This window comes from Manis javanica, chromosome 4 (genome assembly GCF_040802235.1).
Source record: "Manis javanica isolate MJ-LG chromosome 4, MJ_LKY, whole genome shotgun sequence".
NCBI lineage: Eukaryota > Metazoa > Chordata > Mammalia > Pholidota > Manidae > Manis > Manis javanica.
In genome coordinates, this window is record NC_133159.1 from 107,091,893 (window position 1) to 107,116,048 (window position 24,156).

Below are 24,156 nucleotides of genomic sequence, written 5' to 3' on the forward strand. Positions count from 1 at the left end.
GCCATCTGCTCAGAGTTGTGCCTTTGAATCGAGTTGGGCAGGGTATGGGAGGTACAGGGAAGAAACACATCCAAGAGGAAAGCCAGGCAGCTCAGCCTCAGCCACACGCTGCTCTGGGTACGGAGACAGTGCCAGCAGGGGAGGTTTCCACCCCACAGCTCCTCCTCAGGGCTGGGGTAAATGCCACTTCTGGGTGCACAGACAGGTGGCACTGGTGGCCACATCCCTAGAGCTAGAGCTGGGCAGCTTAAATTTCACCTGCAGGTTCAAACCTGGGATGGGACATGAGAGAAAACCCTCTCCCCTCTGGACTTAGAAGCCTATACATGTTCATGGGAGCATCACTAGCTTCCCCCACTATGTCTCAGAGGGGTGGTGTGTGTAAGATGGTCAGACTGTGCCTTTAGTACCCTTTCTTACACTTCATCCAGGTGAAAGCATCTTAATACTGCTATCAGGTCACCTCCTCCTCACCACTGAGGCAATTTAGGTCTCAGATAGAGGAGCAAAGGAATGAAAGGAGGCTGGGAAAAGAGGCTTGGACATCAGCAAGAGCAACAAGTTTGACTGTGTTTTTGTTTTCTTTTTTTGACTGAGGTAAATAAAAAAGCTTTATCCTGCAACACTTGGGAGATGAAGAGTCTGTGCACCCCACCAGGCTCCAGACCCCAGCCCCTTCCTTCACATCAGGCTCTTCCGGTACTGGCTGTGCTGGGGGGTCCGACTGAGGTTGCCGTCGGGGCTCTGCAGGTCCATCTGCCTGTACAGGTCCCTCAGCTCCCTGACCTCCTGCAGTACCCTCTTTGCCTGGCTCCAGTTCGACGATGCTTCTCCCAGCAGCCGCTCTGTCTCCTGCAGCAGCTGCTCTGACTCACAATCAGGAGGAGACCAAGGGGGGTCCTTGGCCTTCCGCTTCCCATCTCCCAGGCCCTGGACCTCCGCCAGCAGCTCCTGAGTCTTCTCCAGTTTCCTTGCCACCAGGTCCTGGATCCGGGACAGCTGCCCCAGGGCAGGTGGGATGAGGGCTGGGGGTTCCTGGGTCCGCAGCAGGAGGGTGCAGGCCATGGCAGTGTCCCGCGGAGAAAGGATCTCCTCCAAAGAGGCACAGCGGCCTTTCTCTGTGGGGGTCAACTTCTTGGGTGCTTGAGGGGTGTAGGTGGCCCCCTTGTCTGGTCTTTCCCATGGTGGGGGAAGGCCACTTGCCCGGTCTGAGGAGGGCGGGATGCGGTCTGAGTCTGCCCTCTGCCGGCTGCCTGCCAGCTGAGCCACAGACTTGTCCAGGTCGACCCGAAAGTTCTCAGCACAAGAGGTTGGCTCCTCTGGGGAAGGGTCTTCCTCCTGGATCAGGTCCAAGGTCAGCATCCCATCCGAGGTAGAGGTTGAAGCCTGAAGAGGGAGAGAGCAGAATGAAGGGGGTAAACTGTCATCCATGAGCATTTCAAGAGTGACGGCTGGAAGGGCGATAAGAGCCGTGGTCACTTTCCTCCTCAACATGCCTTCCCTGAAGGAGACGCCTCCCACTACTGACAACTTTGACTTTGTATGCTATTTCTGATTCCTTTGGTAGTACTCTGAACTTACTTCTTTCTTTTGTTTTTCTGTGATTTAAAGCAATTTCTCCTGCTTCTTTCTCATACTCTCCGTTTTACTGTGAGCTTCTTGAAATGGGTGAAAAAACCATCTATTTCCTTCTTATTATGGACTTGAAGCATCAAATTTGGCTGACACAACCAGGATGCTCCACACAGCACAGAAACTGTCCTTTTCCATCTGCATCCTCTAAGGCACACACTTCAACCCCTTCTGCTAACTGGAACTCAGAAACCTTTGCCTTAAAATGAAACTTGTTCTATTTCTAGAATATTGTAATTAAAAAAAAAGTGATTCATTACCTCATTATATATTGACACATATGTTGTTTCAACCCACTCCTCACAGTAACATTTCAAGGCAGGCATGATTGTGGCCACACTTTCAGTTGGGGACATGCAGCTTCAGGGAATCACAGAGAGAGTAAACTACAAAGCTAGGTTCCAATCCAGTTCTGTTCTATTTCAAGGCCTCCGTTCTTTCTACTAAACCTGATTGCCTCTCTCCCTACAGATTTAGAGCTTGGACAAATGAAAGAAACCGACACTCTGTGTGTGACAGGGGTTCACTGGGATCATCTTCCTCTAAATGCCTGTGGTACTTCATGCTGATACCCAGCAGGAGAGCCAACCACATGTCAGCAGCTTTAGCGCCCTGTACAGTCCTCAACTCTTCTGTTTTTCACTTTCCTTGTGGTATATCTCATTTCCCCCCAAAGGGTAACATATTTATTGGGGGCAGGGACTTTTGACTTCATAGCAGGTGCTGAACAAATATTTTTGATGTGGAGGAAGCAGGCAGGGGCACAGGGTGGAGGGACTTCCCTAGCCTTAGACCTTGGTGACCTTGGTATCACAAATCCTCTGGTGGGCTGCCTGAGATAGAGCCCTGTCTGAGACACACTGACATGGAATTGGCCCTTCAGCAATTTTTACTGTCTTAGAGTCTTACATACCACAGCCATTAGGTGTCCCCGAGTCGGGGGGCGGCGGGAGTGTTGGATTTTTGCTCTGTCTCGAGTTGGGTGGGCAAGATAGCTGTCTTCCTCAACGGTGACCTGAGGAGACGCATTGGGAGTCACAGGTGCTCTCAGACTCTGCCCCAGCCCAGCATCCCCTGAGGCCTGAACATGTGTGGGCTGGGAGACTGACCCAGCCTTTAACTGCTTCTGAGCAAGTCCAAGGGCAAGGGACTTACTGGGCATGAAGAAGTTCCTTAAGCTGGCCAAGGCTGGCCCATGGATGGATGAAGCAAGGAAAGAGGAGCTAGCAGGAAAGATTTACAAAGATGGTAGGAGAACAGGGTTTTCAAAAGGGAAATAAACAAGTAAAACTGATGGGGGGAGCAAGGCAATGGGGCCCACACAATAAACTTTGCTTATTAGTGAGTCACAGCCATTCCCTCTGTAGAGAGTCCCTCTCCCCACAGTGAGCCCCCTGACCTCATCCAAGATGCGGTTCTTGGCTCGAGTGATAGCGGAGTTGAGAGCACTGATCCATGATTCCTTCTCTTCTGGACTCACTGCCAGGAAGATGAGGTTGGGAGCCTGTGAGGGAAGATTCTTGTTTCAGCCAGGGTTTTAGAGTTGGCGCCTCACCTTGACAGTGAAGAAATAAGAAATTATCATCTCATGCTTAGACCCAGCTCCTGGAAGGAGAGATTCTGCTTCCAGACTCACCCATAACTTAAGGAAACTAGCCTCTATTCCTGCAAAATGCCATCACTTGGAGATTGTTTTAGAAATGACCAAGGAAGAAGAATACTGGATATTAATATGGTACTGGAGATAACTAGAGGAGGTTTGGTAAAGGACAGGTGCTAAAATAAAGATCTTTAAATGTATGAAGAAATAGAATGTGATATAGGAATGGCTTCCCTAGGTTCCCTCAGATAACAGGAATTAGATTCAGAGCTTCAGCCACCTATAAGGGTACTGGAAAAAGTGATTTTTTCCCCAATAGATGTGCAAATGTGTGTGTGTGAGAGAGAGGGAGAGGAAGGGAGGGAGAAAGAGGGAGATAGATGGATAGATAGAGAGATGATCTTTGTGTCTGGACAGTTTAAAGGCTGGCTTGCCTGGAGGGAAGGAAATGGCCACAACATTCTCAGGTTAAGTAATAAAAGCAGGTGGCCAGCAGGAGAGCAAGTCAGGTCCTGCGAGCCACAGAGTTGAGATGGAGAACCTGAGGGGAAAGGTGTTCTTCTTTGCCCTTGACACCCCCTGACTGGGTGAGCGTCCCAGTGGCCCAGGTGGTGGGAGAAACATACCGTGTTACCAGGCTGTTTGGAGTAGGCAAGAGTGAACTTGCTATGATTTTTCTTGCTCCTGCTCTTAGATTTCCGGAGCTCTTCACACTTCTCATAGTCACTCAGGTCAAACACCTCTTGGCTATTTTTCTCATCTTTTACCTAGGGGAAGGTTGGAGGTGAGGTGATGAAGATAAATTACTTAGTCCCTTCCCCCAGACTACTGGCTTAGAACACTCTTGGGAACCAGAAGAAGCCGAGGAGAAATCAGGGCTGACAGGACAGGAAAGGGCTGTCCTACCCAAGGTCCACAAAGGCCTGACAGTGGGGGACAGCACTCTGGCAGCCCCCAGATTCTGACTCCTTCAGTGGGTTTCTGTTTAACCCCACATCACCAGTCTCATCAACAGCTAGTTTCCAGAGCCCCAGCATGATTCTCTTCACCATGACCCCCTACTTTGTCCTTCAAAGGTCACAGCTTACAAGGCTAAGAGGTTAATGCTTAAGAAAGCAAGAATGGATGGCCCTTGAGTGTCCAGAGGAAGGAAGTAAAGGCAGGCCAACACCAGGGGCTCTATGGAGGCAGTGAAGGGCTGCCTCTGGCCTCCCATGTCTGTGTTTATGTTGTCCTTTCCCTACCTGACCTGGCTCCCTTCTGGAGTATACACTATTACACAGTCAACTGCCTCAGCAGGCTCAGAAGTGCCGTGCCATAGGACCCACAGTCCCTTGGGCTCAGTTTGTTGAGTTTGTGCAGACAAGCTGAACATACACGTGTAGTTCCTGCCCTTCCTTCCTCCTGCCGAGGTACTATGACAACCCAGCCTAGCTCCTGTGGGCTTGGAAAGCCATTTAAATCATCCCTCTCTCTCTTGGAGAAGATGCACTTAACACTCCCCAGAGGACTAAACTGCAGACTTGGAAAAAAAAGTGGACCTCTTTTCATGAATCCAGTTTGAGAGCCTAAGGCCCTTACTGCTGGGACCTTCTTCCTTGTATCTAGAACTTAGACCTTCCTGCTTGTAACATCCATCGTGTACCCTGGTTCTACCCTTAGTAGCTTTATCCAGCACTTGGCTCTTAACTCTCTGGCTGAATGTCTACTCAGAGACCAAAATTCTGTCTACACCCTCCCACCCTGATCAGCCTTTGCTGAGGGCCATAAAGTGAATTCCACTAACATTTCTTCCCAGGCCCATTATAAGCTTCTCAGTGTCTTCCTCTTCTCCCCTCTGGTGTTCCCCACAGCCCTGGTACTCTGAAGCTGTGGTTTATGGATCGTTTTTGGCCTGCAGAAGCAGAGGGGAGCTGGCTGCTGACCCAGGCAGAGTCTGGGATTAGAAAGCTCCTTTACCCTCAACTGCTTGAGCCTGGACTGCAAGACCCTGGGAGTGAGCTGGTCACGTTTTCCTGGGATGAGTGATGGAAACCACAGACACTTATCTTGTTAAAATTAAGTAAACAGATAAAGGTAGCCTTGTATGCTCCTTAGAAGATATCCACCCTTCCTGACTGCAATTATTTCACCAGAGTATTATTCACTTCCCAAGCTCTGAATTAGGAACTGTGTGTGTGGACGTGACTTCATCTCATCAGCCTTGCAGCGGGGAAGTGGTTCTCTCTTCCATTCCCCAGCCCAGCCCTGGCTTGTGTCTGCCTAGCCTTCTGCCTTGCTGCTGCACCCACGGGCAGACACAGATGGCGAGGGGCATCACATAGCCCCTATCAGTTGAATGGTTGCTCACAACAGGCGCCTCTGGTGGCTTCAGCCAGAAAGAGGCTCCTCTGGGTCTCTCCTCTTTCCAGGGCCCCCTGGCTTTGGGCTGGGAAGGGACCAGAAGCATTGAAGGGTTGGGGTTGGACGTGGACAAGATGCTAGGAAGGGGCATCCAAGAACAATTCCCAGAAACATGGGGCAGGGATGCAGGGTGAGGCATCACTCCTTCACTGCCCCTCCTACCTTAGAGTCGAGACTATCAGTAGAGGCCAGTAATCTTGGAAAGGAAAGTGCTGTGTGTGTGTGTACAGCCAGGGGAAGAGAGTTACTTGTTCTGTTTTCCTTAGGGGGAGGGAAGGGAAGGGAGGAGGGAATTCTGGCTTGGACTCAGCTGATAAGGAGCTCTGGAGAGCAGGAGACATTGACAGAGGTTAGCACTGGGTAGGGGAGGGCTAGGAGATGGGGTGAGGCAAGCAGCAGAACAAGTATATTCCAGTTCCCAGGGAAGATGCATAACTCCAAGACCCTTGTTCTCCACTGTATTGTTTTTTCCCTCTACCTATTCCCAAGTCTCATTTATAATTCCCTGTCTACCAAAGTTAACCTTTCCTTTCCTCTGACTCCTTGTGCTTGGCATACAGAAAGGGATTTTCCCATGCTTGCCAAAAAAGGTGTTCTGAACTCCATGTCCCCTACCATGAGGTTTTCCCAAGGTTTAGTCCTGTTCCTACACATCAGCCCCATGATCAAAAGGTGCTCTTTAAGAATGAGGAAAATAATCATTAGCAACAAATACAGGAGGATTTCTTTGATGGATGCAGTTGTGGCAGACTGCCTTTATGAGGGGAAGTAACAAAAGACAATTGCAAATTCTAGGGGAGAAGGTTAGTTTTCTTACATTAACACACAAATTATAAACATTGTATGATGCATTTTTTAAAAATCTTGAATCTTTTGGTTGTGGAGCTTTTGAGAAGTAGATGGAATAAAGCCTACAGCCTTCCGTCTACCAGTTTCCCCTTTAACCCGGGCCTACTGTAGCATGGCAACTGGCTCCAAAGAAGAGTAACATCAATAGATTTGTTCCCTCTTTTCCTCTGTCTTCTCAGCAGGGAGCAGTTGGCCCCATGACCAGTCAGATGCTCTTGACTCATAGGACACCAGACATCCTAGGCTGAGGTCACTCCATCCTTTCCCCTATCTCTGTACCCCTCCTTCCATAAACAAGGATCAACCATTCTCTTCTGTCCCCATACTCTGTTCTTTGGACAAATACAAAGAAGATAAAAATGTCTTGTTTTTTTTCTCCCCTTTCACTGTTCTCATGTTTCCTCTTTGGTGGGAAGTTCTCCCTCATTGCTCACTAGTTTCCTGCCATTATGAAGTTTAGGGAAGACAGGAGATAAACTTTGATACTTGTTTACTTATTTATTAAAAAAACAACAACTGGAAAGCCAGCAAATTGTGAAAAAACCCTCTGTTGGACTCCAGATTGGGTAGAGATGACCCTTAAAAAGATATCCTCCTGTCAAAGTCTTCTCTCATCTCCAACACCAAGTCCGCAGCTTGATATAAACAGCAAGGTTTAGGCACCCTGAGAAGGGCTCTCTTTGGCCCTGGGAAGGCTTAATTCTTCCCCAGCTGCCTCAGTAGATGTTCTGTTTGGACGAACACTTTCTCTAGGACTGCGTGTGTGTCTGTTTCAATACCATAAAAGGATTTATTTACCTAAATATAGTGTACTGCCGAAAGCAGAAGAGGTTAGACCTCAGGGAGGACTTTCCAGTTAGCCACAGGGGAGGGAACATGGAACGGGGTCGGGGGGAGGGGGACACAGGGCAGTTTCCTACGCTGTGCTGACATAGTTGAAGAGGTGGGGACTAGAACGACTTTTAGCCCATGCAGGGGTCATTTCAGTTTCTCAATATTACTACATAGTATTATATCAAAAATTAGAAGATAAAAGGAAGAAGGGTCCGGATTCAGTGATCTTGGCTCAGGTTCTGAACTAAGGTGGACTGTGGTTTCCATTTTAGCTACAGAGCCAAAGCTATCCAGAGGTGTTCAAGGTTTCATAACCCCATTTTTCTCCCTTCTGATACAAATGGGGGTGGGGTGGGCAGGAAGATGGTAGAGAATGAGTTCCTTGCTACAGCTTCTTTTTTTTTTAAGTGGAGTTGGGAGTGAGGAACAGGGTGTGTACTGGTTAGGGACATTGGCTGCAACAGAAATAACTGTCTGCCACTCATAAATACTCAGGTCAGAAGAGACTGACCCTGGGCTGTGTGTTTTCTGTGATTCAGGGCAGCTGCACTGCTAATGCGGCCTGCGTTATGCCCCTGCTAGAGACAGGAAAGCAGAGACTAGCTGGGTTGGAGCGGGGAGACAGGAAGGGGTAGAGAATAAGCTGAGCAGCGTTTTTCAGCAGCAGTAGCAAAGAACAAAAAATCCCATGTTTAGCTAGGGGCCAAAATAAAGTTCGGGGCAGCAGGGGACGGCTGAGAACTTTTGGGACATCTTCATCTTTGGAAGGAGTTATTGCTGTCAGAAAGACATTTGCTAAGAAAAATCTTTTTACATAAGGTGCACACTTAACTTCTGACTCAGGTCTCCTCGCTAAAGGGACCTTTCTTTGCAGATGGGATGGGGGCCGATACCAACCGGACTGCAACTTGCGTTTGGAACAAAATTTGGGGTGAGAGGGGGGGAGGTGGAGGATGAGAAGGTGGGGAAAATGAGAAACAAGGGATAGAGAGGCAAAGGTCACCTACCTCCTTTTCAGAGATGTAGAGCTGATCCCCTTTCAGCACCACATAGCGGTTTTTCCAAATCTCCCTGAAAATGCCTTTCCCGCAGAATTTCCGGACCCAGCCGACCTTCTCAGGAGGTGCGCACTGGTGATTTCCATCCTGAGGCCCCTGCCCCGGAGCAAGATAAGAGCCGTGGGGTCAGGTGCTTAAGCTTGTTCCTTCTCTCCACTGCGTCCCTCGCCCCAGCCTCCCTGTGACCGCCCCACCGAAGGCCGGGGTCAGGGGCCCAGCGTCCGTCCCCCACTTCCGAAAGGTTTCCACTCGGAGGAACTCTCTGCTCCATTGCTCCCCTCCCCCTTCTCCCAAATAAACAACTGAAACAGCGAAAGTAAGGGGTCAGGGCCCGGCTGGGCGGAGAGGTGGCCTTCGGCTTTCCACCGGCCCCCTTCCCCTCCCCCAGCCTCTCCTCGCAGCGCCGGGATTAACGGCGTTTTATTTTATTTCTCATTGTCTTCTCGCCACTGCGGAGCGCGACGCAAACGGCTGCCGCTGGCCCAGGGGACGGGGAGGCAGGGGCGAGGGCAGAAAGTAAGCCAAGTGAAAGCCCCCAACACAGGTAAACAAACAAAAGCCCCAGTGCTGCCAGTCCTGGGGCCTGGCCGGGCGCGCGGCCGGGGTCGAGGGCCGGGGGACCCGCGGCCGGGCCGGGCGGGGACTCGCGCAAGGCGCCCGACCCGGCCGCTCCCGGCTCCGACGGGGTCCCCCGAGCTCAGAGTCAGTGGCGGGCGCGGCGCCGGCGGGCGCACTCACCCTCTTGGTGGAATTGTTCTTCTTCATCATTCCGGGTGGGCGCGCGGGCGCTGGGGAAGGCGCCGGAGGCGGCCCCGCGTCGGGCGCCGAGGCCGCTCGGAGGGGCGCCTGCCCAGGGGGAGGGTGGCGGAGAAGCCCCCGCCGCCGCCGCCGCCGCTCCGCCCTCCCTCTCCCCGGCGCTCCCCTCCTTTGTAGCTCCGGTTACACTAGAGGCCGGCCTCCCTCACCCTCGCACACACGCCCGCCCGCTCCCCGCCCCTCGGCGCCCTCCATCCCTGCGCCCCGGCGGCCTCTCCCCCGGCCCGGCCGGCGCCCCGCGGCTCCGTCCGCCGGCCAGCTGACGTTGCGAGTTCAGAATAAAGGGCGAATCGCGGAGCCGCAGAGTGCGCGCCCCCTTCACCTCCTTTGTTTCCGACTCGCTGAGGGCGAAGAAGACAGACCTGATCCCAGCTGGGGAGCGGCTTCTAAGAGCGGCAGAGAGCCCCAGGCTCAGCCCGAGAGCCGGCGCGAGGGGCGGGGCCGCCCGGGCCTGACCGGGAGACGGCCGAGGCAGGTGGAGGAGCAGTAGACAGACTTACGGAGACCGGATATAACCTGGACCGAGATCATCTTCCTCCCAGACCCACAACCAAAACAAGAGGGGAGCTGCGAGGGCGCGTTACTAGAGCAGGCGTCTGGAATTCACACTTTCTAGGTGGTAGAGAGAATGGCGTGGGCAGGTCAAGGATTGGCGAAAAGTTTTATGCTTCCGAGGGTATTGATGAGTGCTGGGGCGCAGTGGGAGAGAAGTTAGTACACATTTCCTCCAGATGACAAAGACTCAGGCCTGATTTAAGCCGCAGGAGACTAACATCTATGTATGAGGAGGATACTATGATCCCCATTGCACAGAGAGGAGTGTGACTCAGAGTGGCTGAGGAAGATGCAGACACACACAAAGTCTTGGCAGGAATAGAGTTCTCTTGTCTCCAAAGCCAAGATCCATTTCACTGAGTGGCTTTAAATATAACTTCCAGGTAAGGCTAGAACTACCTACCGCCAGGGTATCTCCCCCTGCTGCACTGACTTGTAAACATCCCACCCCGTCTACCGCATTCGAGATCAGTGGAGGGAAGGGCTCAATGTCCAGACAATGCCTCTGACTGGGGAACCTCTGCTGATGCCTCAGAGCTTGCAGACCAACATTTTAGTAACTTCATTCCCCCTGCCCCCCATACCTATTTAACGGAAAAGGGGGGAGTCAGGAAACCTAGGTTTGGGTACTGGTTTCATCACTAGTCTTTGGCCTTTGGTCAAGTCACTGAATTTCTTTAGGCCTCAGTTCCTCCACATACTAAATGGTGAGAGAGAAACTGCCAATTCCATCAACTAGAAAGTTAGGGGAATGTATATGACGACTTGTGAAAGTCCTTAATTGCCCTCCAGGGCTGATGATTGAATAATAATAAGCTAACAAACATATTGCCTGATGTAAGGGAGCATGCGATAATCACAAAAATGAATAAAAACCCCTGCAAAGAGGAGCAGGAAAAAGGAAAAACACTTTTTTTCTGGAGATGTCTCAAGATTAAAGAAAGTGTTGGCCACATTTGGAGTCTGAGGATGGGAGTTGTCTTGGCTTTTTCTGGTACCTGTCAAGTGAAGGAGGGGGTCTCTGTTTTCCCAGCCCTCTCTCCCCTCTAATCCAATAATATTCTTCTTAACCTCTTTTCATTTACCATACTAATACCTATAGTTCAGACTGATACAGAAATTTATCCTTTTAAAATGTTCTTATATGTCATTTCTTTAAATCTTTAGTTCTACCTTGTGTGGTATACAGCATAAATATTATTATTCCCACTTGGAAAAGGAGGGAATGGCATGGCAAATCACCCAACTAGCCCAAGTTTACACAGCAAGTTACTGGCTAAATGGATTAGAATCCAAGTTATCCAACTTGTCTACTATTCACTAACATCTCCTGTACCCACTATCCCTGTTTCCCACTGTGTTTACAAAGTGATTTAAAAAGAATGAGAAACTCCAGATCTCTGTAAGTGAGGAAACAGAATGCCCCAGTGTACAAATGGTACAGGAGACACCACCAGAGGTCTCCCCACTCAGGGTGTCACCTGGGCATTGAGTTCTTCCCTTGGGTCTGGTAGACAGGATGGATGTTCACACATCAATGCAGGAACATGCCTGCGTGACTTTTTGAGGACTTGCTGGCCAGGCAGATGGGCATGGTCTGGATTTGTAGTTTAGATTCCAGTTGATGGGAAAGATTGATTCATGTCTTGCCCCATCTCATCCTTTCCTCTCCTTTTAGTCAATAAATATTTGAATGTTTTCTATATGTAAGGACTGGGGCCCTTGTGTGCTGCATCCAGCAGAGGCTGGAGCTCTGTGGAACATCAGGCAGAGGGACTGCTAAACAATCAAACCCTCCAAAGGAATTTTCAGATTCCAGAACAGATGTATGTGGGCTGGAGAACCTTCCCTATTTGCTCCTTAAGATATTACATAAAGCTGTTTTTTCTTCTTCTTCTCTCTTTCAACCTGCATTGCCTCCTCTTACCATCCTGCCCCTACCTTCCCTCACTTTGTCTCCCTTTGTCCTATTACTCACGCCTCCTACCATATGCCATACTCTTCCCCTGCCTTTTTTTAAAAATTCAATTGCATGTTTATTCAAAAATGTTTTTGCGCCATTATTTTGAGAAATGACACTGGGAAAGACTCTATGAGTCTATGGAGGATTCCCATCTGCTGACCAGATGCCAGCAAATTAATTGGATTCTGCTAATAGTTAAAATGATAAAATTATGTCCACTGCCTTGTCCTTTAAGCTAACTTCATTCTCACCAGGTGAATCTCATGGTACCTGAATTGGAATGTATGAATTGATACTGTTTCCAAAGACCAATTCTTAAGTGAGAAATCTGAGTAAGAACTTACAGGTTCCTTTATTCATTTCATAGCACTTTCCTTTAGTGAGCTTGATGCTATACACACACACACCACAAAAATAACTCAAGCCAAATTTTCTCCTGGGTGGAGATAAAATCCTGGGAGGATTTTTGATGGGGTTACCTCCCTAACTGTATCACCACGGATAAGACAACTGCCAGCAGCTTTATTGTTCAGTTGACTGTTTTGTAAGTAACTTCACTAAAGGGAGAAAGAAGGGAGCTATCAGAGATAAGGACTTGTGAATTGCTGCCTGTTGCAAGTTCACTAGGCAAGAACTGTTATTCAGACATTTGTGCAGCTAAAAACAGGTACCTTGGCTTTTGTGGAGTAAATGGGGCATTTCAATCTGTAGAAGAGCAGTCATTTAAAGCATATGAAACTTTAATTAAAGTGATGTTTTTACAGGGAAAAATAAAGGGCCAGTAATAATGTAATCAGCCCTGTAAATCTTAAATAAAAATACATGTCTGATCCTTAATAAAGAAATGACAACTTCTGGCATCAAACATCCTGAGCGTAAGGCTCATTTCTCAGACTTCTTGATGCTGTTAGTTGAGCAAGGCACAATGCAAGCAAGTAATGAGGAGAATGATACATGAAAAGTCTCTGTTCTTATTTTTAGTTCAAAGAGTTACCTTACCAAGAGTAAGGGAAGACAGGTAATCCTGCTTGTAGGAGGGTTCTTTTTATTTGAAAAGACTACAGAACTTGTAAAATGCTGCATCTAAAATAGTCTCTCTAAATGAGGGCTGAAGGCTGTCACACTTTTTTATTATAAACAAATGAATTAAAAAAGATGTACCTCGAGGGACTCCACCTTCCTCCCCACCAAGGCAGGGAACTTAGATCTTAGCTCTTAGCTATAATATGGACAAAAGTCTTAGGGCTTCACATGAGCATAAGGTAAAGAAGCAATGACTGAGAGCTGAGAGGAATGGGGAAAAGGGAATGGAGAGAATGACCTTTAGCTTTTTGCTCTTCTTGAGCTGTGGATTAGAAAAGTGGGAGGGTTGACAGCAATCCAATCATTTTGTGTAATGATTTTGTATCCCCAACTTAGAGACAGGAATCAGTCATATTTACTATTATTCATCAAATTCCATTGAGCGTTTACAATGTTCCAAGTGTTTTATATGTATTATCTCACTTAATACTTACAATCCAGTGAGGAAGGTACTTTATTATTCTCATTTTATAAATGAGGAAACTGAGCCACAGAGACTAAATAACATTCCCAAAAGCCAGAAAACGGTAACGTTGATTTGAGCCTAGGCTCTCTTTTTTTTATCAACATAAAAGATATTTAAAAAATATTTATATCTATCTATATAGATATAAAGGGCTTAGAACAGGGAGGCACTGTGCTATGGTGTTTTTTGCTACGGTTTGAGGATGCCAATCATTTCCTGGCATTAATGACATCTTCACTTTCCACTGCTTTCAAGAGAAGTGAAATTGACATCAGAATTTATTATTTGCCTTAACATACTTTAAATATCCTTTGGGTGGACACAATGCCTTCCTTCTGTTGGATGTAAAGCCCCCTCATGCCTCAATTTTATGAATTTCCATAAATAATTATTGACCCCCAAAGAAATAAAAACAAATCATTTGTATCTTTTCACCAAATGCATTTTTATTGTAGTCACACGTGGTTTCTCAGTGCCACAGAAACTGCAGTGTAGGGACCAACCTACAGAAACATGATGAGTTTTCAGAAATGAGTTGTGCAGGGATGTGGTTAATAAAAAAGTAAAAAGGGTCAAGAGAGAGAACAGAGAGTGTGTAGCATGTGCATCAAATGATTACTTTTTAAAACTCCTTTAAGCTCTGATAACCCTTTTCTCAAGTAAGATGCCAACAAATCACCAGAACCTGCAGTGGATTGTACTGCAAGTACAAGGGATACAGTTATTTATTTGACAAGGAAGCAGTGGGAAAAGTGCGTTGGCATAGGCTCAGACTTATTCTCAACTCATCACTGGGTGTCTTGGTGTTTATACCAACAGTTCAGGAATGAGCAGGCTACTTGGAGGTGGGCTGTAAAACAAACATAAAACCCCAGGCTCTTCTCCAACACTGCAGGGTACTGGGCAAAGCCTGTGGTGAGGCCAGAGGAAAAGCTGCACGGTTCTCCTCACCTCTCCATCACCATTTCATCTTCTGCTTGCTGACCTCGAGGTAACTTGAGAGCTCTCCTTGCATCGGCTGTGTAGTCCAGAAGCCAGAACTTCCTCTAGGAAACTGAGCAGTAGATCTGAGGTTACATAAAGGAAAAAAAAAGCATCTCCAAAAATAGAATACCTTGCTCATGACATTTAAGTAGATGAAAAGGTACCATGAATAGTAATAGTATGCCACAAGTACTAGTCTGATATTTGGGTGCAGAATAGAAGCATCAGTTGAACACTAAAATATCCAGACTAGAAGGACAGCCCCTTTTGAGCTCTTCTCCAGGGTTCTCACTGTTAAGACTAATACTTCAAATGTGAAATTTCTAGTTAGGAACCCAGAAGTTTTCGGGGCAGGGCTACTATATTAACATAGAACTATGTTATATCAGAACCTCTTATCTACATCCTTGAAACTGCCTCAGAACTTGTATTATGCCTCTAGTCTTTTCCTTTTCCAATCTACTTTCCAAAGTGGCACCAAAGTTAATTTTCTAAAATACAGATTATATTCTGTTGCACACTCTCCCTTCTTCTGCTTTAAAGCGTTTCTTCTGCTTACAGAGTAATGTATAGATTGAAATTCAAGGCTCTTCATAATATAGCTTAGTAATAACTAAAATGTATTTATTTTGTTCTGAGAACTGTTTTAAGCCCTGTGTACGTGTGTGTGTGTGTGTGTATGAAATTGATACTGTTACCCTCATTAGAAAATGAGGAAGCCCAGCTACAGAGAGGTTAAGTGACCTGCCAAGCTTGGCTGGGATTCTGACCCAGGCTCTGGAGTCTGTGCTTTCGGCACTACACAACACCACCTCTCATTTGTCTGACTCCTTCTCCCACCACGCAGCCTGTGTGCCATCCATGCCCATCTACTCCCTGTTCTCTAAACATGTCATTAGCTTTCACACTTTGTGCTGTTGCTCTTATTATGTCCTACGTCTGAAATGATAGACTACCCTTCTCTGTCTGATGAAATCCTTTTTGTCCACTAAGGCTGCGGATTAAGTCACCTTTTCTGTGAAGCTTTCCCAAACTCCTCCATGCTGAACTAATCACTCCCATCACAATTCTCACTTTGTCCTAGTGCTGCTTTAGCCCTGTATTATTATTAGCTAGGTCCTCTACATATTATTGCTGCCAAAATAGACTGAGCTCCTTAGGGTGGGTCTAAAACTTACTCAGTTTATATCTCCAGGGCTTAGCGCAGAGGCTGACATCTAGTAGGTGCCTGATAAATGTACACTGAATAAACAAGTTAATCAAAATAGCTACCCATTGGCAAGAGAACCTTCTCTATAACATAGGAATTTTTTTGACAGTGTTTGTAAGTATGCTGGATTCTTAGGAGACAAATGTGTAGCAGACAGCAGGTTGGAGGAATGACCAGGCACCTTATCATTACCATTGTTTTGCATTTTTAGACCTGGAAGTCTGGGCTTAGAGAATTTAAATTGCAAATGCCATTGTAAAAGAAAAAAATGGTGTGGAGGGAAACTACTAGAAGCTAAATTCATTGATTCTTCTACTGACATACAGGCACCTCTGTCTGGAGACAATTGGAGGCCAAACAACAAGTGTCAGGAAAGGAGGTAGCATTGCTCTTTGGAAGGATAACCCAAAAAGTCTTTGATTAGTGACTTTTAGTAAGAATGAAACAAATGGGCTGTGAAACCCTGTAGGAATTTATCAGGTGATCTTTCCTTCACTTCAGATTCTGCTACATGTGCAAATGAAAGGAAAGGGTAGCTTTCCTGAAATTATATTTAAAAGATCCTCCTCTGTGTATCAGCAAGACCCCACATGCTTGACTGCAAGGAGAAAACACTATATTTGCCAAGTCTTATTTTGTTTCCTAGGGCCATTGTGAGTTTTAAAAAAGTATCTATTTAGGGACTTTGATGAGTCACTGCAGAGTGCTTTAGAAATTATGGACGATGAACATATTGGTATCTGTACCCCAAATTTAGGCTGTGTTTAGATACAAGAACAAAAGAATGATTTTTCTTTTTTAGTTTTGTTTTAAATCAGTCTCACTTAAAAAGCAAACTCAAAAATCCCCTTCTCCTAGGTACTGTAATCCCATTCAATTCAGCTCAGTTCAATTCAATGTAACAAGTGTTTACTGAACGTCCATTATGAAGTAGGCACTAGGCCAGGTGTACAAATAATACTTATTATGATTCCTACCTTAAAGGGTCACTCAGAGACAGATATGCAGTCAACAACTCAATGTGAGACATGTTTTAAACAGAGATGGTCCCAGGAGCTAACTAATGGGTTTACTCTACTGCTTATCTTGGTTTGTGATGTCAGCAGGGTGCCTTCCCAACTCCATGGAGAGGAGGAAGGTAGGCAGAAAAAGCCAATTTTAAAAAGTCAACCTCAAAAAGTCTTGCATCACACATTGAAAAACAAGTTTCTTTACTTTTAAGTCTTTGATAAGGGACTAGACACTAACACTTATACAGATTTTAAATTTTAATTGCTAAAGTAATTGAGCTGAAAAACTGTTTCTAAACAAAGCTATATATTCTAACTATACTCTCTTCCTCTTCTTTCACTATATTCCACAGATAGAAATTACATGTGAATTTCTTATGATACCAAAGACGTCAAAGGAATCTAGAATCAAATATGAAGAGTGGTATAAATGAAAAAAATGAATGGATTTCTGGGGAGCAGAGAAATAGAAGATTTTCTGGAAAATAATGAGAAAACCCCCAATATATTTGCCTTAATGGAGTAATAAGCTTCAAATCATAGCCAAATGCTTAGCTAGAGATGCTAGAATATAGGAGTGAGTGAGAAAGAAGGATACGATGGAACTTTGAATAGCTCAAAAGAAAAAAAGAACCTCTCAAGTCCTGTGCTTCCAGTTTTCCAGAGCCACTAGTAGGTTTCATACCACTTTGCTTTTGCATGCATTATTCCCTCTGCCTGGAAGGCTACCCCATCCCTCTCCCACTTTTAAAACCCAACTCTAACATTATCACTCCTCCAGGAATTCATCTGTCTACATGCCTATTTTCCACATAAGTTCATGAGTTTTTTGAGGGCACAAGTAATATGTGAATATGTTCTTTTTATAAAGGTTTTAAATATGACACAGAGCTCAACTCTTCCTTGATTATTCTTCTCTCCATTACCGTTTCCAGAGATTGCAATTTGATCAACAGCTATTTGTTAAGTCCTACTATGTGCCAGGCAACGTTCTAGAAGCTGAGAATGCAGCAATAAGCAAAGTAAAGAAATTCTGTCCTAATGGAATTTATATTCCAATGGGGAAAGAAGGGAATATAAACAATACTAGTAAGTAAAATATAATAATAATAACACAACAATAATGATAATCACCTATCACTTACTACATATAAGGTACAGTTCTATTGAGATGGAAACAATCCCACTTTACAAAGAAATGGAAGCATAAAGCAGTGAAGGCCTTACATCTTTAAAAAAATATTTTTATTAAGGTATTATTGATATACGTGAAAATCAATGTGGTTACTACATTCACCCTTATTATCGAGTTCCCCACCCCCACCCCATTAAAGTCACTGTCCATCAGTGTAGTAAGAATGCCACAGTCACTACTTGTCTTCTCTGAGCTACACTGTCTTCCCTGTGAGCCCCCCCCCCACACCATGTGTGCAAATCATGATACCCCTCAATCCCCCTGTCCCTCCCTCCCCTTTGTTACCGCTAGTCCCTTCTTAGAGTCTGTGAATCTGTTGCTGCTTAGTTCCTTCAGTTTTGCTTCATTGTTATACTCCACAAATGAGGGAAATCATTTGGTACTTGTCTTTCTCCACCTGGCTTATTTCACTGAGCATAATGCCCTCTAACTCCATCCATGTTGTTGCAAATGGTAGGATTTGTTTTCTTCTTATGGCTGAATAATATTCCATTGTGTATATGTACCACATCTTCTTTATCCATTCATCTACTGATGGACACTTAGGTTGCTTCCACATCTTGGGTATTGAAAGTAGTGCTGCAATAAACATAGGGGTGCATATGTCTTTTTGAATCTGAGAACTTGTATGCTTTGGGAAAATTCCTAGGAGTGGAATTCCCGGGTCAAATGGTATTTCTATTTTTAGTTTGAGGACCCTCCATATGGCTTCCCACAATGGTTGAGCTAGCATACATTACCACCAGCAGGTTCCCCTTTCTCTGCATCCTCACCAGCATTTGTTGTTCTTGGTCTTTTTGATGCTGGCCATCCTAACTGTTGTGAGGTGATATCTCATTGTGGTTTTTATTTGCATTTCCCTGATAATTAGTGATGTGGAGCATCTTTTCATGTGCCTCTTGGCCATCTGAATTTCTTCTTTGGAGAACTGTCTGTTCAGATCCTCTGCCCATTTTTTAATTGGTTTATTTGGTTTCTGAGGCATGTGAGTTCTTTATATATTTTGGATGTTAATTGCTTGTTGGATATGTCATTTACAAATATATTCTCCCATACTGTAGGATGCCTTTTTTGTTCGGTTGATGGTGTCCTTTTCTGTAGCTTGATGTAGTCCCATGTGTTTATTTTTGCTTTTTGTTTCCCTTGCCCAAGGAGATGTGTTCAGGAAAAAGTTGCTCATGTTTATATTCAGGAGATTTTTGCCTATATTGTCTTCTAAGAGTTTTATGGTTTTATGAATTACATTCAGGTCTTTGATCCATTTAGAATTTATTGTTGTGTATGGGGTTAGACCATAACCCAGTTTCATTCTCTTGCATGTAGCTGCCCAGTTTTGCCAACACCAGCTGTTGAAGAGGCTGTTATTTCCCCATTGTATGTCCATGGCTCCTTTATCATATATTAATTGACCATATATGGTTAGGTTTATATCTGGGCTCTCTAGTGTGTTCCATTGGTCTATGGGTCTGTTCTGTGCCAGTACGAAATTGTCTTGATTACTGTGGCTTTGTAGTAGAGCTTGAAGTTGAGGACCGTAATCTCCCCAGCTTTATTCTTTCTTCTCAGGATTGCTTTGGCTATTTGGGGTCTTTTGCGGTTCCATATGAATTTTAGAACTATTTGCTCTAATTTGTTGAAGAACGTTGTTGGTATTTTGATAGGGATTGCATTGAATCTGTAGATTGCTTTAGGCAGGATGGCCATTTTGACAATATTAATTCTTCCTATCCATGAGCACAGGATGTGTTTCCATTTATTGGTATCTTCTTTAATTTCTCTCATGAGTGTCTTGTAGTTTTCAGAGAATATGTCTTTCCCTTCCTTGGTTAGATTTATTCCTAGGTATTTTATTCTTTTTGATGCAATTGTGAATGGAATTGTTTTCCTGATTTCTCTTTCTGCTAGTTCATGGTTAGTGTATAGGAATGCAACAGATTTCTGTGTATTAATTTTGTATCCTGCAACTTTGCTGAATTCAGATATTAGATCTAGTACTTTTGGAGTGGAGTCTTTAGGGTTTTATATGTACAATATCATGTCATCTGCAAAGAGGGACAATTTAACTTCCTCCTTGCCAATCTGGATGCCTTTTATTTCATTATGTTGTCCGACTGACATGGTGAGGACTCAGAACTATGTTGAATAAAAGTGGAGAGAGTGGGTGGGCATCCTTGTCTTGCTCCCGATCTTAAAGGAAAGGCTTTCAGCTTCTTGTTGTTAAGTATGATGTTGGCTGTGGGTATGTCATATATGACATTTATTATGTTGAGGTACTTGCCCTCTTTACCCATTTTGTTGAGAGTTTTCATCATGAATGGATGTTGAATTTTGTTGAATGCTTTTTCTGCATCTATGCAGAAGATTATGTGGTTTTTGTCGTTTTTGTTGATGTGGTGGATGATATTGATGAATTTTCTTGTATCGTGCTATCCTTGCATCCCTGGAATAAATCCTACTTGATCATGATGAATGATCTTCTTGATGTATTTTTGAATTCAGTTTGCTAATATTTTGTTAAGTATTTTTGCATCTATGTTCTTCAGGGATATTGGTCTGTAATTTTCTTTTTTGTAGTGTCTTTGCCTGGTTTTGGTATTAGAGTGATGCTGGCCTCATCGAATGAGTTTGGAAGTATTCCCTACTCTTCTACTTTTGGAAAACTTTAAGGAGAATGGGTATTAGATCTTCACTAAATGTTTGATAAAATTCAGTGGTGAAGCCATCTGGTTCAGGAGTTTTGTTCTTAGGTAGGTTTTTGATTACCAGTTCAGTTTCATTGCTGGTAATTGGTCTGCTCAGATTTTCTGTTTGAACATTGTATTTTTGTAGAAAGTTGTCCATTTCTTCTAGGTTATCTAGTTTGTAAGCATACAATTTTTCATAGTGTTCTCTAGTATTTCTTTGTATTTCTGTGGTGTCCATAGTGAGTTTTACTTTCTCGTTTCTGATTCTGTTTATGTGAGTAGACTCTCTTTTTTCTTGCTAAGTCTGGCTAGGGGTTTATCTATTTTGTTTATTTTCTCATAGAACCAGCGCCTGCTTTCACTGATTCTATTGTTTTATTCTTCTTGATTTTATTTATTTCTGCTCTAATCTTTATTATGTCCCTCCTTCTACTGACTTTGGGCCTCATTTGTTCTTCTTTTTCTAGTTTCGTTTATTGTGAGTTTAGACTGTTCATATGAGATTGCTCTTCTTTCCTGAGGTAAGCCTGTATTGCAATATACTTCCCTCTTAGCACGGCCTTTGCTGCATCCCACAGATTTTGCGGTATTGAATTATTGTTGTCATTTGTCTCTATATATTGCTGGATCTCTGTTTTTATTTGGTCATGGATCCATTGATTATTTAGGAGCATGTTGTTAACTCTCCATGTGTTTGTGGGATTTTTTATTTTCTCTGTCTAATTCATTTCTAGTTTCATACCCTTGTGGTCTGAGAAGCTGGTTCATACAATTTCAATCTTTTTGAATTTACTGAGGCTGTTTATGTGGCCTAGTATATGATCTATTCTTGAAAATGTTCCATTTGCTCTTGAGACAGATGTGTATCCTGCTAGTTTTGGGTAGAGTTCTGTAGATGTCCATTAGGTCCATGTGTTCTAATGTGTTGTTCAGTGCCTCGGTCTCCTAACTTGTTTTCTGTCTGCTTGATCTGTCCTTCAGAGTGAGTGGAGTGTTGAAGTCTCCTAGAATGAATGCATTGCATTCTATTTCCCCTTTTAATTCTGTTAGTATTTGTTTCACATATTTAGGTGCTCCTGTGTTGGGTGCATAGATATTTATAATGGTTATATACTTTTGTTGGATTGACCCCTTTATTTTTATGTAATGTCCTTCTTCGTCTCTTGTGACTTTCTTTGTTTTCAAGTCTATTTATTCTGATACAAGTACTGCAACTCCTGCTTTTTTCTCCCTATTGTGCACATGAAATATCTTTTTCCATCCCTTCACTTTTAGTCTGTGCATGTCTTTGGGTTTGAAGTGAGTCTCTTATAGGCAGTGTATAGATGGGTCTGGTTCTTTATCCATTCAGTGACTCTATGTCTTTGATTTGTGCATTCAGACCATTTACATTTAGGGTGATTATTGAGAGGTATGTACTTATTGCCATTGCAGGCTTTAGATTCGTGGTTACCAAAGGTTCAAGGGTAAATTCCTTACTACCTAGGAGTCTAACAACTCACTTAGTATGCTATTAAAAACACATCTATAAAGTTTTTTTTCCTCCTCCTCCATCCTTTATCTATTAGGTATCATATTTTGTACTCTTTGTCTACCCCTTGACTGACTTTGGGGGTAGATGATTTAATTTTGCATTTGCTTAGTAATTAATTGTTCTATTTACTGTGGTTTTATTTCCTCTGGTGACAGCTATTTAGCCTTAGGAACACTTCCATCTACAACAGTCCCTCCAAAATACACTGTAGAGATGGATTGTGGGAGGTAAATTCTCTCAGGTTTTGTTTATCTGGAAATCACTTAATCCCTCCTTCAAATTTAAGTGATAATCTTGCCGGCTAGAGTATTCTTGGTTCGAGGCCCTTTTATTTCACTGCATTAAATATATCATGCCACTCCCTTCTGAAGGCCTTACATCTTAAAAGTGACAGAGCTGGGCTACAGACCCAGACAATCTGGCTTCAGAGTTTGTCCCCTGAACCACTATGCTACACTGCCTGCCTGTAGCAAGTTAGATGGAGAAAATGCTATGAAGAAAAATGTAGCCAGTTTGAAGGAGAGTTGGAGGTACTGGTAGTGGTGTGAGATTTAAAATACAGTGGTCAAGGGAAGCCTCACTGAGAAACTGATATTTGAGTGAAGACCTGAATGAGGCAACAGAGCACCTATCTAGGGGAAGAACAAGTACAAACACACCAAGGCTTGGTATGTTCAGGAAAGGAGGCTAGTGTGGCTGGAGTGAAGTAAATAAGGTGTTGGGTAGTAAGAGATGAGATTAGAGATGTTAAGGAAAGGGATGGAGGGAAGTGTGAAGATAAGATTTTGTAAGGCTCACGTATCATGTAAGATGATGGTAGGTGATTGCAAGGATTTTGATTTTTACTAAGTAATGGGAAACATGTGGAGGGTTTTGTTTAGAGATGTGACAGGAATTATGAAAACAGAGTACAGGTGTTAAGGTGAGGCAGTTGTAATAATCCAAGTGGGAAATGATGGCGGTGTGGACCAGGGCAGTAGTGGTGAGAGGGAGTCAAATTCTGGACATATTTTGAAGGGAAGGATCACAAGGTCTATTGATGAATCAGGATATAGGTATAAAAGAAAGGGGAGTCAAGAAAACATCAAGGTTTTTGGCTTAAGCAACTAGAAGATTGGATATGCAATTAACTGAGATGGGAAGTCTGAGAGGATTCTGTTTAGGAAGAAGCATCAGTAGCTTGGTTTTGCTTATGTTAAATATGCATGTTTATTAGACATTCAGTTAAGGTCAATTGGATATAATATAGGCACACCTCTTTTTACTGCACTTCTCTTTTTTGTGTTCACAGATACTGTGTTTTTTTTTCTTTTTACAAATTGAATGTTTGTGGCAACTCTGCACTGAGCAAGTCGATCAGTGTCTTTTCCCAACATCATCTGCTCATTTTGAGTCTTTGTGTCATGTTTGGTAATTCTCATAATATTTCAAACTTTTTCATCATTATTATATTTGTTAGGGTGATCTGTGATCAGTGATCTCTGCTGTTAGAATTGTAATTGTTTTGGAGCACTATGAACCACACCCATATAAGACAGTGAACTTAGTTGATTAATGTGTGTGTTCAGATTGCTCCATAAACTGGCCATTCCTCCATAACTCTCCCTCTCCTCAGGCCTCCCTATTCCGAGACACAACAATATTGAAAGTAGGCCAGTTGATAAGCCTATAATGGCCTCTAAAGTGTTCAAGTGAACACAAGAATTACACATCTCTCTATTTTTTTTGCTGACTCTTACAAAATTTTTTATTTAAGTGTAGTTGATATACAATCTTATGTTGGTTACAAATATACAACATAATGGTTCAATAGTTACCCACATTATTAAATCCCCACCCCAACTAGTTACTAGTAACTACTACTATTATGATAGCAGTTACTATGAACATAGGAAGGTGTTACAGAATCATTGGCTATATTCTCCATGGTACTACCATCCCTGTGACCAACTTATATTATGATTGAGGACTTTTGTGCCTCTTTATCACCCTCACTCTCCAAACGCACCCACCCCAACCCTTTCCCCATGGTTAACACCAAGCATTTCTCAGTGTCTATGAGTCTGCTGCTATTTTGTTTTGTTTTGTTTTTAGATTCCACAAATAAGTGAAATCACATGGTATTTGTCTTTCTCTAAGTGTCTTATTTCACTTCACATAATACCTTCTAGGTCCATCCATGTTGTTGCCAATGGCAAGATTTCTTTCTTTCTTATGGCTGAATAATATTCCATTGTGTACACGCACTACATTGTTTTTATCCATTCATCTACTAATGGG

At 44.0% G+C, this 24,156-nt stretch overlaps 2 protein-coding genes and 1 long non-coding RNA gene across 6 annotated transcripts in view; 1 reads left to right on the forward strand and 2 right to left on the reverse strand.

Annotated features, from left to right (window-relative positions):
- Window positions 1-568: 568 nt before the first annotated feature.
- Window positions 569-9,596, reverse strand: PLEKHO1 (pleckstrin homology domain containing O1). Of its 2 annotated transcripts, XM_037024885.2 has the most exons (6): window positions 9,115-9,596; window positions 8,326-8,472; window positions 3,859-3,999; window positions 3,032-3,136; window positions 2,546-2,647; window positions 569-1,386 (listed from the first exon to the last, which is right to left on the reverse strand). In XM_037024885.2, the coding sequence occupies exons 1-6, from the start codon at window positions 9,142-9,144 to the stop codon at window positions 682-684; spliced, it is 1,230 nt and encodes a 409-aa protein (XP_036880780.1). In that variant the 5' UTR covers window positions 9,145-9,596; the 3' UTR covers window positions 569-681. The 2 variants fall into 2 exon arrangements, with proteins under 2 accessions (XP_036880780.1, XP_036880781.1); XM_037024886.2 differs by lacking the exons at window positions 8,326-8,472; window positions 9,115-9,596 and having other exon boundaries at window positions 3,032-3,187; window positions 3,859-3,997.
- Window positions 8,479-24,156, forward strand: part of LOC118973630 (uncharacterized) — an 83,059-nt gene continuing 67,381 nt past the window's right edge. Inside the window, exon 1 of the long non-coding RNA XR_005063088.2 lies at window positions 8,479-8,920. This is a non-coding gene — a long non-coding RNA (uncharacterized lncRNA). The remainder of the gene's footprint in view (window positions 8,921-24,156) is intronic.
- The window catches only part of VPS45 (vacuolar protein sorting 45 homolog), a 132,084-nt gene continuing 121,607 nt past the window's right edge, over window positions 13,680-24,156 (reverse strand). For 2 of the 3 annotated variants that reach the window (XM_073234558.1, XM_073234560.1), the window contains one exon: window positions 13,680-14,326. In XM_073234558.1, the coding sequence (XP_073090659.1) occupies window positions 14,218-14,326 (109 nt within the window). In that variant the 3' untranslated portion in view covers window positions 13,680-14,217. The remainder of the gene's footprint in view (window positions 14,327-24,156) is intronic. The other variant, XM_037024883.2, reaches the window with a different exon arrangement.

Coding starts and splice junctions, on each gene's coding strand:
- PLEKHO1 (XM_037024885.2), bottom strand. CDS start 9,144: ATGATGAAGAAGAACAATTCCACCAAGAGG. Junction 2,648..3,031: donor AGAACCGCATCTTGGATGAG/GTCAGGGGGCTC, acceptor GCGTCTCCTCAG/GTCACCGTTGAGGAAGACAG. Junction 1,387..2,545: donor GGGGACACCTAATGGCTGTG/GTATGTAAGACT, acceptor CTCCCTCTTCAG/GCTTCAACCTCTACCTCGGA.